General features: G+C 38.6%; 1 protein-coding gene across 3 annotated transcripts; it reads right to left on the minus strand.

Moving 5' to 3' along the window:
- Nucleotides 1–1037: 1037 nt before the first annotated feature.
- On the minus strand, nucleotides 1038–14870 carry PTGR2 (prostaglandin reductase 2). 3 transcript variants are annotated; one of them, XR_008508478.1, is made up of 11 exons: nucleotides 14177–14195; nucleotides 9799–9867; nucleotides 8500–8618; nucleotides 7291–7482; nucleotides 6202–6372; nucleotides 5020–5229; nucleotides 4489–4610; nucleotides 3173–3260; nucleotides 3052–3077; nucleotides 2416–2455; nucleotides 1187–1259 (listed from the first exon to the last, which is right to left on the minus strand). XR_008508478.1 is itself a non-coding variant. In XM_036385010.2 (10 exons), the coding sequence occupies exons 2-10, from the start codon at nucleotides 9833–9835 to the stop codon at nucleotides 1195–1197; spliced, it is 1044 nt and encodes a 347-aa protein (XP_036240903.1). In that variant the 5' UTR covers nucleotides 9836–9867; nucleotides 14827–14870; the 3' UTR covers nucleotides 1038–1194. The 3 variants fall into 3 exon arrangements, 2 of the variants coding, with proteins under 2 accessions (XP_036240903.1, XP_036240904.1); XM_036385010.2 differs by lacking the exons at nucleotides 3052–3077; nucleotides 14177–14195 and adding an exon at nucleotides 14827–14870 and having other exon boundaries at nucleotides 1038–1259; XM_036385011.2 differs by lacking the exons at nucleotides 3052–3077; nucleotides 14177–14195 and adding an exon at nucleotides 14439–14747 and having other exon boundaries at nucleotides 1038–1259.
- Nucleotides 14871–15485: the final 615 nt, after the last annotated feature.

The following is a 15485-nucleotide window of genomic DNA, read 5'->3' on the forward strand; positions in this document are numbered from 1 at the left end:
CTGCTAGAGCCTGTACTGCCCTCCCCAGCTTACCTAACTACCAGAATGCTACTGCAATCAAGCTGCCTTTATTATGGTAAGGCATCAGTATCTCAGCATGATCTCACTCTGAATCACCCCTCACATCACAGCTCTTAATAGACTGCTGACTTATGTGGATTACTAAGCAATTCCTATAAAAATAATACTGCTGGGAATATTATAATTTTATCTTATTTTGTTCCAGTTGTGAAAAATAACTGTCTAGAGGACAATTACTCATGGAAGGTATGTCAACTCATGGTGCCAGAGATGAGCTCACTCTCAAGTAGCTCTTCAGCAAATATTGTGATATTTACTTCCTTAAGATTTGAATCAAAATTTGCAGGTTTTTTGTTGTTAATCAGTACCTATAGCTAGGCAGTTATGATTAAGCAATTGCAAGGTGAAACTTGTGTGCATGGCTAATTCTTTGTTTTAAGGAAAAGGGAACACAATCCCAAAATAATTGGGCTGTCTGGATAAGAGCCCTTGGAGTGAAGTCAGCAGGACTGAGCAGTAACTGGGGGAAAGATAGTCCTGGCAGGGGAGATAGAAACCACCAACCCCTGTCCACCAAGTTAAAACAGATCACCAAATGGAATGGGGAGAAGAAGTGCACATGTGGAATAATTAGCATGAGAAGCAAGAGATAGAACTGGCAAATAAGGGTCTGAGTACTAATTAATGAAAAAGCTCTACAAATTGTAACCAATGAATGCTGATGGCTTTGTTTGCTAAAATGTGCAAATTGTGTAAAGTTTTGATGGTGATGATAGACTTTTGTGAGTTGCCCCCCAATTTCCTAGTTTGTACAGAATACAATAAAGAAATAGGAATTCCTCACCTTGGTGTGTCAAGTGCTGTCACACACCAACCAGGTGATGAGCCTGTGCTTGGGACAACACAGAATGTTCTTTTAAACCACACCCATTAAATATTTGCAACTGTAGGTGGCAGCTGTCAAAATGATGTCAAGAACGTATTACTCAATTTGAGTATCAATTATTGCATTGCTGTTTCCAGTTCAATTTAATTTATTAGCATCCCAAAATCTCTGCTTTCAGTACATACAGAACAACTTAATGGTTTATTTAAGAAATGGAAATTAGTATAATTAAAAACTTGCCCGCTGTTAGAGACCGAATGCAATTATTTTTCTCGAACCAATGACTTTTACTTCGAAATTGAGACGATCTGTTTTCCAATATTGCCTCCGTTCATCATGGACTGGAAAGCAGCTTCAAGAGAAATAATTAAGTAAGTTTATGCCAAGCAAAACAAGCCAAGTAGCTTCCAAAAGAGAAACTAAAAATGGTAGAAGCAAATGTATTAAGCAGCTCCCAAAAAAGGAGACATACCATTTAGGAGCTAACCATATTTATCCTTAATTATGTGTTAAATTATGAAGGAGATTAAAAAAAAGCTAGCCTGTAATAAACTGCCAAGGGCAGCTTTGTGTAACAATTTAAAAAGACTTATCTGTAAGCAACAGTTTGATGCTACATAAGACATGATTGGACAGCTCACAAATGCTGTGGGTCACATTTATGAAAGAAAAGATTTATAAATATTGTACAGTAGTGGGAGAAGCTGGTACAAAAGAATCTATCTCTGAGTAAACAAAGTATGAAAGTATGATATATGACTGATATATTTGACCAAGTTACTTCAAAATACATATGTATACCAGTAAGGAGGAACTAGCAATGACTAGAATAAATTGAAATCTAGGAGATTTAGTTATCACTTAATCCTACTAGTTTTCAATCTTGTGGGACTAATGGCTAAAGAGACTAAATCACACTCTTCCCTCTTCCTTGAAGGGGACACATTTTTAATACACATCACATGGCTTATATCACCAGACCCTCTTAATTTTTCTATTTCCTTTGTTACAGATACTTTGAACAGACTACAGAACACTGTTCTATTAAAAGAAATTAATTTTTACTTTCTTTAGTAAGATGCTTTGCCCTTTCTTCTGTATACTTTTAATTTTTTTTGTTAGCAAATCTAATAACTTCTGTTAGATATTGTGTTTTTAAAGTATAAATTCAAGGATTTTAAAAAACATTTCCTTATACACAAGTTCAAAGAAAGGGGCAGCACTTTAAACCTCTAAGATCAGGATGATTATCACCAGCTGCTAAAATAGCAGTCTAAGAATAAATTCCCCTCAGTACTAAAACAATAATAAAATCTAAATTTATATTAAATTATTTTTAAATATACAATAATTCTCTTACAGAACATTTTAATAATAAGTGAAAAATTATTTTAACAAAAATAATGTTTTTGATAAAATACAAAAATCTAAACTGACAAATGAAACAAAGTTAACCTCTGTCATTGTATATAATCATCTATTCTTCAAAAATGATGTAAATATCTTACCACCGATGTTTGCTAAGCCTTCTACCACAGTCTCTCTGACCTGTCAATGCAAACAAGAGGAGCATTTCACATTTCTTAGAAACATGCCAAGAAACTGCCATAGAAACCACCAAAATCTAAAGACTTCTCTCGCTACAATGGTCAGGGCTCTGATCGGACCAGATTCTTTGAACAAGAGAGGTGTGAATATTTTCTGAAAAAGTTGCAGGTGGGTTAATTCTTCAATCAGATCCCTGCCCCTACCAAAATTTAACGTCTTGCTATTTTTCCAGGAAAATTACTGATCACTTGAAGAACCAAAATCTAATTCAGACAAACCTCACAGGGAAGGCAAAGTTAAGCATATACTCATTACAAAGTAATAAATGGTGATTATAAAGCTTGAAGTAAAATTTCCAACAAGATCCTCAAAAGCTTTCAGGACACTTAACTTATTAGGTATTTGAAAGTACTTTTAAAAAATATTTTGAAAGTCTGCATCTTTAAGTAAAAAGGCACTTCCAGCCTATGCTGAAATAAAGAACACAGACATGAGCAGCATGTAATCAGAGAAGTCAGTCATACTACAGTCAGACCATTCTCAGCAAGTACCTTTTAAAAAACAGTGCTACCTAATAAGCTTTCAATTATACTTACACATTTTTTAAAAGGTCTGTTCAATCCTGAGGCACAGTAAGAGAGCCAGAGACAAAGAAATTAGTCCTCTTGTAGTAGGAGATAGTATCAAAGGCCATAGATTAAACCTAGCAGTTCTCACCTTCAGTTTACCTTCTTGGATCCACTGGCAGAGTTGTAATACACTAGCTTCTTGTTTGTCCATGTAGTTCAACACCAAGAATCTTTCCCTGTGAAAGAAAAGAATGAGATTTAGTTTAAGAAACTTTGATCAATGTCCTTGAAAATCTTTAAAAATCTTTTCAGAAAACAGCCTTGATGAAACTGAAGGGTTATTGAGCACAAATGATAAAGAAATGTAGATCAGGGCCTTGCTAGTTTGTTGTGACAATTTCCTGCAGTGGGAGCTTGACAGTAACATCAGTCTTAGGATGATTTCTTCAAGTATCAGACAGAAGAGTAATAAAAATCGAGTAGTAAAGTAGTATCACCAGAATAAGTAAATATCCATAAAATGTGAGCAAATTCCTATTATTTTTTACTTTTTCTTTTTCTTTTTTTTCAGTGGTAGGGAGAATAATTAGTGAACCTGCAACCAGATAGTGAGACTAACTTAACTTTCAGGTTCCCCACAATTTTGCATATCCTGCTGTCATGGCTTTCCATAGCAATTGAGAAATGGAAATTATCATCAAAAATGATAATTACTTGTAGGGACATACTGACTAAATTTTCCACTGCATTCTACTATGCATGGTGTATTTTACTAATTTTATCCATTTTTTTACAAGGGCAGACAACTGTAACAGGGACAAGGAAAGATTTCAATTAGGAGAGATCAATTGATTTGCAAAGAAATCAAGTCTCCCAAATGTCCTGCAATGCAATGACTGAAAAATCCAAGACTCTCCTCCTAATCTCTGCCTTAGCTCCATCTGAACCCTAAGAGGAAATTCAGCAATTCCCAGAGTCAGAACATAATAAAAATGTTCTACCCATATATATCTGTCACACCTACAGTTCCATTATCTAATAAACCCCCAAATATTAAAAATGTAATTTCAATAAAATCACTGCATCAGCTGCATCCTTATGCCTGAACTACAACATTTTAAGAGAAGGCACTTTGCAAAGCTTCTGAGAACAGAACTATGGCAACACCTTCCCTTGTACTAAAGAATTGTCAGGGATTAAAGGACTGAATCAAGCAACCTCAAATAAAACGTAACAAATGATATCTATGATTCTATATAAAAACATCCTTTCCCATTTTTTTATGCTGATAAAGACAAATGTAAGAGAAAGGATCTATTGATACCATGATTATATTTTCCTTTTTAGGCATGACAACATTCTGTTCCAATTACAAGTAGCTACTGCAGATTACAGACTACCATCCAAGCACCATATGAACAATCTACCTGGAACTTGGTCACAAGTTCTGGAGGAGAACTGTACCTTGTGATGTTCCTTTCTTTCTGTATTTTTTCTGTGTCAGGAGGCAGTGGAGGGGGATAAGGCACGTCTTTGTTATACTGAGAAATCTGTCCACACAGGATGATATGACTGTTCTGATTCATCTATTTGGGAGAGCATAAAGTGAGAAAAATGGCATTCCTCAGTCTCAGAAACTAAATTTTTCAGATGCACTAGATGTTATTGCAAAATTTTCACTAGCCACATTTCCTTTAAGAGTGGGAGAATTGCAGTCCCAGAGAATCTATGACAACATTAAAATAGGTAAAATTGCAAGGTAATAGTGGGTAAATAACTGCTATTCAGCCTAGTGTAATTTTAAAAGGCACAAAATAGAAGGAATATAGGAAATTATTATCTTGCTGTGGGCCCCCAGAATCAGCACCTGAAGTCGGTTACTGAAGTGGAAAGCTGTGCTGTATTACAGGCTGGACTCCAGTACAAGTTAATTGAAAGCTGGGCATGCAGACATTGGAGAATGACTAGAATAAACATGACAGCTGGAATAATCACCTGACTTATAACTGTATCACTGATGTCACCACCAACATTGTCAAAGTAAACATCCACACCACCCGGGCAGAGTTCACGTAGCTGTTTTGCCACATCCCCCTTCTTGTAATTGATAGCAGCATCAAACCCCATTTCTTGGACCAAAATGGAGCACTTTTCATCTGTGCCAGCAATCCCCACCACTCTAGAGCAGCCCTCCAGACGGCCAATCTGCAGGCACACAGTTAAAAAAAACAAACCAACCAAAAACCCAAACACAAATTAGATCATCCATCTGCATAAAAGTACCAGTGGAAGAAAGGGGGTCCTAAGGGGTGTTACAGTTATTCTTATCCCACTAAACCCCAGGCAGCAAACACTCCCAGCTCATGTGACACAACCACTTCTTGTCACTCCCTCCTCACAACTACACACAGGGCAGGTACAATCAAAATTTACCATCTTTTCAAACCCACTGAGTGCAGACTATGTTTGTGGAATCAACAATGACTGCCAGTACTGGAGAACCAAATATAGTAGAAAATGACCATCTGCCGAGTACCATAAGTAATAAAAGGAAAAAAAAATTAGACAATAATTGATTTAAATACAACCTTCATAGATTTGCTCATGCATTGCTTCTTCATAGCTTCCCTTTATTAGTAGGTCTGAAGTTTGCTTAATATCAATTTTGTTTGTGTATATATATATATATCTAGAGAGATATTTGTAGATATGCACATACACACTGCAAACAGGTTCTGCAAAGCAGAGGAGGATAAAAGGACTGTAAATCTCAAAACACAAAGGATGTCATGGAACACAGCACAAAGGGTTTACCACATTACTATTTTCTAATAGAGAAAAAAATGAAAGTCTCCAGTCAATACAGTGTTGGGATGGCAGGCTACCATATAAATGTATAATAAATACATGTACATATACACCAGCTATTTTACTTGTGCTAGCAACAAGTAATCACCACTATCTGTGTTCTCCTCTCCCTATTTCATGAAACTTGATTTTCACATGTCAAGTCTTTCACACTGAGAGCATGTGCCAAATCTGTGAAACTGGCCGTTCCCACAGGATTATATCTGCTCACGTTTACAAAGATTTTATCTGTATATTTAATAACCAGCATGTTTCAGAAGAGCAAACTTGCTAACAGAGTATGTTTGCATGCCCTAAGCCTGCACCTACCTGGCCAGCCAAAGAGCCGCAGGCACCGGCCGCTCCGCTCACCACCATGGTCTGATTTGCACCCATGGCCACGTGTCCCTTCTCCCTGATTCCCAACAGGGCCGTCAGCCCCGTGATGCCAGCTGCACCCAGAAAGTAGGAAAGGCGTCCATTTACAAGCTGTGGCTCCAGCTAGGGAACAGAAAGTAGGTAGGAGGTCATTTGTTTCTAAGGTGAGGTTCTGCTCTTAAGATTGCCTGAGGGTAGAAAACGAATTCAGGATATTTACCAGGCAAGGTAAAACTGGTAGGGATGAGCTATCTCTAGCTCTACTCTAACAACAAGTCTGTACAAAAATGTTATGTCTCTGTGGTTTTAGAAAAAGTTTTTAAGCAAAGTAACTCACAAAAACTTAAATTATGGAAGCGTTAAAAAAAGTTGGGAGATACGAAGTTTCCAACAATGGTGAACTATTCCTATGCTAGCATAAAAGGATAAAAATGCACCATTTTATCAAATATGGTGTTTGCAGATCAGTAACAGAGAGTCCTAAAGGAAGGAGTTTATTGGAAAGTATAAATTCTCAAACTACAGTAATTTTCTGTTATGAGAGAACAATCAACACAATATCCCTAATGCACTGAAACCTCTCCACTTCCAACTTAATATTGAATACTCTTGCTTATGTGAATGTAAAACCTGAGGTAAAAGCTTTTACTAACATAGGTTAAAAAAATAGATTAAATATACCTAAAGTCTTTGATGTGTTACAGTTACACTCTCATGAAGAAGTTCTATTAGAATTAAAATAATTAAGAGAATTATTTATTGGAATAGCTTCAGGGAATTTTTTTTAAAACAACAATTAAAATAATAATGGCCTTAATATATTAACCAGCAAAATTGTTATTAAAAAAATATAAATCTTGGCACCTATGAGTTGATCTGCCTTTTGAGAACTGATTGCTTCAATAAGTATGTTTCTTTTGCACAAAAAAATAGCGTCATTAGCAGCTGTTTAGGGGAAAAAAAAATAGACGTTTGGGATGGGAAAAAAAGTATTTAGGAAAAAAACAGTCACACACAACCTGGGCTTTGCATTTCTATTACCTTTTGCAGCGAGTCTCCATCAAGAATTGCTGCAGTCTGCCAGGGCCAAGTGAAGGAGGTTACAAAGTCTCCTTTAGCAAGGTTATGGTGCTGGCTCTCCTCCACCACCCCGATGCCCCCACCGTCAGCAACTTCAGACAGCTGCCAGGGCCGCAGGTAATCCGAGCCCGTGTCCTCATTCATTCGGCAGCGCTGAAAGACAAGGCTCTAATGAAAGGCTCTGGTGGAACATAGCTGGTTTACCAGTGCAAGCTGGGTGGGGGACAAAGATGGGTTCTGAGCTTCAAACACAAAGGGCTACTCAAAAATCTCTCAATAAGCCCCAAGTATTCGTAATCTTTTCTTAGATCCCTCTTTCCCCTTGTTTGCTTAGTACAAAAGGAGGATGGACCATCCTGATCTCCATCAGTGTTACCAAAGCCAACACATTCTACAGATGTTGGCTCAAAAGCACCAGCACAACTGACAATGACTGGCTTGGGTCTGATGAGAACCCTACAAATGCCATTCCTCAACTGAAGGAATCCTAGAAATGCAGGATTGAAAAAGAATGCCCACGAGTCATTTAGTCTACACCTGTGCACTGAATAGCAGTCAAATATATGCAGACTACCCCTGACAGAGATCTGTTTAATGAAACATCTTGAAATGGGACACATTTTCTTTCCAGTTTCCCATGTAGCTACAGCCAGTATTTCAAGATTCTTAAACTTTTCCTTAATTCTCAAGCTAAATGTACTTTCTTGAAATCTAGACTGGTTTTTTTTCTACTATCACGATCTATGGAGGGAATAAATCATCAGAATTCTCTTTATAGCAGACTTTAACAGACTGTATCTGTCTGGTTCTTCTTCTACCTTCACTTCCATTTCAACCCACAATTCTCTCAACCACATGATTTCTGTAATTTTGCATGACTAGAAAAAAAAGAATACAAAAAAGGCCAAGTTCAGAAGAAACTGATACAAACAAATCTGTAATGGCTTACAGTCTCTTCCTGGTCCAATGAAGTCACATTCCTATTTATATATCCCAAGCATATTAATGCCAAATTCCTTCCCAATATCACTCCATCAGAATGAATACAATTACTATGTTACACTAGATATATATTTGTTCTGTAATTGGTAACTTTGGTGTTAAACATCATGACAAGTTGAAGGTACTTAAAAGAACAATTTCTGGCTTAGCTCTGAGTCCATCACCTACCATGTAGGGGTCCACTGAGAGATAGAGAGTTTTAACACGGACTTGTCCCACTTGGACTGTATCTGCTATTGTACTTTGCTCCAGTCGGAAGTTTTCAGCCACTGGCACTCCATTCTTACCTAGAGTTATATTAGAATTTAACAAATAAATGAATCAATGTAAAACTTTCCTTAACCAACAGAGGAAGGCCTTTTTTTAAGGTAGTCCTTTTTAGAATAAATTAGGTTGTATATTTACCCAGGTGTAAAACTAGAACCAACTACTCCCACCTTTCTGCCTCTTCTGGCTCAAGTGAATCTGAGGGAATACAGACTGAAGCCACTACACATGCACATTCTGCAAGGGCATCCTTTCATAGAGACTTCCTTACATTAAAGCTTCCCAGAAACATCCATAAAATTGTGGCAAGGACCCCAGAACTGGAGGCTTCATCCTCAGGCTGGTACTACATGCAGCAGGGCAATCAGACAACTGGAACCACCAGTGCTGAGACAGCCAGACAGCCTTGCCTATTTTAGGTCAGAGTGACTGCACAGCTAGAGCAGGCTCCTGCTGCACCATTTGAAAGACTTAATTGCAGGTCACACAATAGCTCTTAACACTTAAAACTATTTTAGCATTAAGCAGCATACAATACTCCCTCCAAAACTTAATGTCTTCTACACCAGATTTATGAACTCACTACTCAAAATACTGTGCTAATCCATAACAAGGCAAATGTGTAAACAAGAGAGTAAACAAAACCTCAACAGTGTAAACTTAAACACCAAACCCTTTGAAACATGAGAGTAGCAAAAGATTCAATATTTACTACAAGGAAACAAATATTAATAGTAACCAAATATTTTAGACGCCTCTTACAATGCAAAAAAAATAAATGTGAGAACTAAAAAGTCACATCCCCTAATCTTTCTTCACTTTCAGCCTGTACACTTAGAGTTTCCTCATATATTACATGTTAACCCTTTTTTTCTCACACAACAGTTTAGAAATCTGCAGACTAAACAAATGCAGTTTGAATATATGGTACATATTCAATAGAAATGTATCTATACTAACACAATTTACATTTATTAATAAATGCAGACAAATTTATTACAAATATATGTATTTATATTAATGGAAATTGATACATTTATATATAAATAAATGCACTTTAAATAAACTTTATTGCTGCATACAATATTAAGATATATAAATGTCAGTATCTCAAATTAGTGTCTGTTTCTACCATCACCATTCTGGAGCATTAGGCAATCAGAACAAACACATTGCTTTTTAGTGGAGAGAAATACATACCAGGCCGTGAATTCAGCACTACTCTTTGTATAATCATCTCTGCTTTTGCAGCAATTTCACACTGGATTTCTACAAAAGAAAATGTTGTTTGAAGGCCTGAAATATAATTTTTTTTTGAAAAAAGAGTATGAGGCAAAGTACTCAGTAATTTGGAAACTGGGAATGAAATACAGACCTCCCCAACTTCAGGATCCATGCCCAAGGAAGATATAAAGAATCATATAAACCAACCTCAAGCATAACATAAACAAACATGTGAATAAGGAGTTTCCCTGTTTATCTTATTAAAGCTCTGATTTATAGAATGTCACAGTAAAACCTGCTGGAAAGAAGGAAAACAGTAATGCACCATGCTCCTTGTAGGACCCTCACCAGCCCCTAGCAGGCAGAAGGAGAGGTGTCTGATTAGCTTTCCCGTGCTGACTGAGAACAGCACTCTGTTCCACCTATCAGACACAGAGGCACCTTTGCACACAAAGTCAGGTGCCACTCAATAAAAGGCAGGCAGGCACACCAGAATAGCAGTCTGCAGGTGCATGATAAAAAGATATTGTTGTGTAAGATGTTTTGTAAGAAAAAGCAATTCTTTCTATTAGGAGTGCCCAAAGATGAGAAAGAATGAGATCATCACTCAATCTGTTCTACAGAAAGATTTATCCCTGAATTTCAACAGTTTTAAAAGAGGATTGCAAATCTGTGATTTTGCACCTGTAAGACCCAAAGTTAGTAAGAGGAAATTACCCTGATTTAACAGGAGGAAAAACATGATCTCACATGCTCTCAGATCTAATACAAAATAAAAATGTGACTACTATTTTCAGCCAAGAGCCATAAATAACCAACCTCCATACAAACAAAGGACATTAAAGAATGAAACATGATAGTTAACATCTTTGTCATAATGTTTATTTTGCTGACAAGAACAGCAAATTGGAGTAAATCTAAAAGATGGGCCTAGAAAGAGTACATCATCGCCACTTATCCAACATCTTTGTTCTTTGAACACTGCAAAATACAGAACCTTCTGTCTGTACTGCTACAGTGCTTACATAACAGCACTCACAAACCATCAAGAACTAGAGTCTGGAATGCTACAAAACAACTAAAAAGTTATTAGGAGAAAAGGTGCATATCCCTGGCCATCCCTCCTGTCTAAAATACACAGCTGACTCAAAACACAAGTATCTTGTTAAAGAAACAGATCAAGTAGATCAAGTTTTAACATTTTATTGTGTTTGCACTTGAAAAGCTACTTATTTGGGAAAAGTTACTAAAAAGTGAATTTCTTTCCAGTATTTCAACACCTAAGGATGCTACAAGGAATGAATCTCAAATGTGTCCTTACAGCATCACAAAATGCTGAAAAACAAGTGACCTGCAGAGCTCTTTGGACAAAACAGTGTAAAACAATAGTCCACAACAAAAGGAAAAACCTCCACACTTTGATTAAATTACTACTTACTGTTTGTAAACAAAAATGTGCATTGAAAATTAAGGACTTAACAATTGAAAAGTGAAATAGAAATCCATCTTTATACCCACACAGCTGATATAATCTCTAGAACATGAATAATCTAAAACCCTAACAGGAAGGATGGATTAAGAGAAAGTTTGGTAGGTTCAGCACTGTACTCAGCTATAGACTTCCTGTGTGATCATGGGCACATCTCTCTGTATTTATTTTACAGAATATTTTTCAGAACAAAACTCCAAATTCTTCCTGATAACATCTGCCCAAAAAAATTACATTCAAGTAGCACAACTATTATTCCCAGAGCAGCTGATTTAGCATCTGAGAATTTCTGCTAATACAAGGAGCATTTCATAAACTGTCAGATGTGCCCAGCGCAGTTTAAAAGGACAAGCCCACTCTAGTAAATGATTTGCACACATTTGCAACTCAGCTGAAGCTTGTAACCACTAATCAAACTGCTCTGTGCACAAATAATGAGTTAAGAATGCAGTAAATATAAGCCAACAGCATCTGACATGAAATCTGGGCACATCACTCCTCAATATATAGTATCCACACCCATGGCTGAGGGTTTGAGCCTCTGGTTTTAAACCACACAGAGCAGGCAGAACTGCTGTACAGCTCATGCCTTACAGAGCAGTCCACTGTCAAAACTCCATTTTTGTTAGCCTAAAACTAAATATGTGTATTATGCAAACACAAAACCCCAATCTGAACAAGAGAGGATGAAGATAATTTTTATTGTGACTAACATACTCCTGAAATATCTGCTTTCTATGATTATACAGAGGGGGGAAAACCCAGTTACATAAAGAAAAAAAAATCCAAGATATTAACATACTAAAAGGAAGACAAAGCAATACAGAGCAGCATAGATAAATGTGAGTAGAAAAATTATCCAAAGTAAGTTTAGACTACTCTGAATGCCTGACATTTTGAAGGAACAAAACCACTGTTTATTTCCCAGTTTGTTTTCACAGCTTTTGTTTGAGGAGCCTGTGTACTGATTCAATTTGAAGATCTTCCAGATACTATGAGTGGGTGGACAAAAAGTGAAACTGGCAACTGAATTGTCTCCAATTCTGTGACAGCTGCCACAGCATACAACACTGCAGATGGACATTCACTTCTAAATAGGACTGCACCTACAGTGGAAGTCAGCAGCACCATTACACAAGCAAATGGTCACAGTAACACCATAACACAATAAGAATCAAACTTTCCTCACAGTGAAAACAATACAGAAGTGGCTAAAGAAAATAAGTAGAGGCACCATCTTTTAGCACTGTATAGTGAAGAAAACTTTTGGAAAAAGAGAACAGATTTTCTATAAAAAGTGAAATAAAGGCGATGTGTATCATATACACAATTCTTTTCAACACACACATAGTGCCAGTGTGCAGGATGTTTTTCACTATTTTTTAAGAAGACAACACAATTATTATTTTTTAGCTTTTCCAGACAAAATCAATCTGAGTTGGTTTAACTCTTTAAATCAAATAGAGTAAAAATCCCAAGTTTTAACATCATTGTGCTATGCCAATCACCTGATCCACCCTATGAGTAGATCAGGAGCATTAACCAGCACAACAGCAGCATCTTCAGGGGAGTCTCATGTATGTTTTAGCCCAGTTTTACTTCTCCCTTGCCTTTCTTTCCCCACTGTTTCAGAGACACGTGACAACTCCTTTCAAAAAGTTAAATAAATTCCTCAGTGCTAAAATGCTCCAGTTTGTTTGCCCTGGGCTTGGTTCCCAGAACTTCTTGTTTTGGAGACTGCCCATAAGGCAGAGTTTTCAGTTGCCTATACTCTTGCCAAAACAAGTCACCTGCTTCCAAGTTATTACAGCCCATGCCAGATGCAGTTTAGTTAAAAAGCAAAAGGAAGAACAGGTAGTCCTGTATCAGGCCCAGGCAACAAGGAGGAAGAAGGCAGGCATCTAAACAGAGAAAAAGATTTGGAAGTCCTCTGAAACTGTGATGTCAAAATGGCTGGAGCAAGGATCCTCAAAGGAAACTCAAGGAAAGAAATTTCAAGAATGACTCTGAAGGAGGAACATGCAGGAAGAAAAGACAGGAAGAGCTGGGACTAGGAATCAGTAAGAACAGAGGAACATGACAAAAACAGCAACTTAATGGCCAGTAAAACAGAGAAGAGCGAAACAGAACGGGGAGAGAGAACTGAAGCAAGTGGGAACAATGAATGAGACAACCAAGCAAAGTGAGGTGGGAAAGACTGGTGAAAAAACAAGAAGAGACAACTGTAGCTAGCAAGGTGAGGTAAATGGAAATGGAAAAGCAAATTTAATGGATTAAGTATCAAAGTTTCCACCAGCTCCACTAAGGAGCCCTACATTTGATAAATGCTAATTAATGGCAAGCCAGAATCAATACCAACTGTCATGAATGGAGAAAAATACATGCCATAAAAAGCTAAGTACTTTTATGAATTGAACCAATAAATTTAGATTTCCTAATGTTACATGTTCCATCATTGAATTTTTTGATGAGAAGTCTCTCTCATAGTGTTTTCTTCATGTGGATTTTCTGACACTGTATAAGTGTTGAGGGCAGGCTCCAATCTTTCCTCCAAGAAGCAGATGAAAAAGAAAGACAATAGTATTAGGATCTTGATCCAGCCATCTTTTTTTATATCCCCAAGAAGCCTAATATCTTTCAGCTTTTTATCAGATTTCACTGACCTACAAACCAAAAGTTCCAGTAAGTATAGTCATTAATATCTACATACAATAGCGCTGTGTAAGCTTTGATTTTTCAGATTCAGGTGCCAAAAAAAACCTAAAAGCTTTTAGGTACTACATCTTGAAGTGGTTTTTTTTGGTTTTTTTTCACAAAGTAGTTGCACTGTGTTAGAGGTGCTGAAAACTGTTTAAAATACCATACCTGTATATGGTCTATATACAAAAGGCCTATTCCTTCTTGGCAAAATTTCATGTAAGGAATGCAGATTGCTCCAGGATGGCAGGAGCATCACCCGATGGGTTTTTTTAGAAGGCTACAATGCAGTTTGCAGGCTCCCACGTGAGAGCCCCTCAGAGAGCCTAGTGACTACCCAGGTTGTCAGGTACGCCGAAAGACCAAGTTAGAAAGCAGTGCTGCCAAAGGTGGAAGAGCCCTGGAGAGAGCCCTGCAGACGGGTCATTACCAGATTCGGAAGCCGCAGACAGAGCAGCCCAGGACAGAACCCAGAGAGGCAGCACAGGGGGCTCAGTCCTACAGGCTGGTCCGGGGCTGCGGGGAGTCCGCTCCTCTCCTCAGGAACGCCTCCACCGCCCCGGGACGCGCTTTGATCCGGGGGCTCAGTAAAGGTCGATTCCAGCTCGCGTTCCAGGGACTGGGCAATGCCAGCAGCCTCTCCCAACCTCTTCCGCACCTGTGCTCCCACCTGCCCCGCAGAGAGAAGGTGTTAATGCCTGAGGATACGACTCCTGGGAAGGGGAGTACAAGCTCTACCAAGCACCCGCCCCCCAGGCCGAACTGCGGTTCGCCCCCGGCACCGCTGCATCCCCTCAGAGCCCGCAGCCCCCGCTCACCTTGAGCCAGCCAACCCGAGCGCCCCAGAGACCGCCCGGCCCGGCCCCGCGCGCACGCGCGCCGACCTTAAACAGGGAAACGCCGGGGAGGCCCAGACTTAAAGCGGAGGCCCAGCCTTAAAGCGGCGATGGCCCGAGCCCGGCTGTGGCGGTGTGAGGGGCTGTGGTAGGATGTCCCCTGAATCGCATAATCACACAGAATCATTAAGGTTGGAAAAGGCCTCCAAGAGCATCGAGACCAACCTTTCACTGAACACCCTGTCTACTAGACAGGACACTAAGTGCCACATACGTTCATTGAACGCCTTCAGAGAATGCAAGTCCACCCTTTCCCCAGGCAGCCAGATTCCAGTTAATGCTTAATAAACCATTCAGTGAAGAAATTCTTCATAATGTCCAACCTGAACCTCTTCTGGCATAGCTTGAGGCCACCTCCTCTTGTCCTGTTTCTAGCTGCCTGGGAGAAGAGACCAATCCTCATGCAACTACAATCTCCTTCCAGGTAATTATAGAGAGCAATAAAGTTCTCCACCCACCAAGTCTGCTTTTCCTCAGGATAAACTCCCCCAGCTCCCTCAGCCACTCATCACACCTGTGCTCCAGACCCTTCACCACCTCCATTGCCCTTCTCTGGATCTGTTCCAGCATCTCAAAGTCTT

Source organism: Molothrus ater, chromosome 6, assembly GCF_012460135.2.
Source record: "Molothrus ater isolate BHLD 08-10-18 breed brown headed cowbird chromosome 6, BPBGC_Mater_1.1, whole genome shotgun sequence".
In the NCBI taxonomy this organism is placed as follows: domain Eukaryota; kingdom Metazoa; phylum Chordata; class Aves; order Passeriformes; family Icteridae; genus Molothrus; species Molothrus ater.

What these genes read in the sequence shown, in the direction of transcription:
- PTGR2 (XM_036385010.2), bottom strand. Translation starts at nt 9,835, where the DNA reads ATGATTATACAAAGAGTAGTGCTGAATTCACGGCCTG. An exon ending in AGTGCTGAATTCACGGCCTG is followed by an intron (nt 8,619 to 9,798) that starts GTATGTATTTCT and finishes ATATAACTCTAG; the next exon opens with GTAAGAATGGAGTGCCAGTG. An exon ending in GCGGCTCTTTGGCTGGCCAG is followed by an intron (nt 5,230 to 6,201) that starts GTAGGTGCAGGC and finishes GTGTGCCTGCAG; the next exon opens with ATTGGCCGTCTGGAGGGCTG.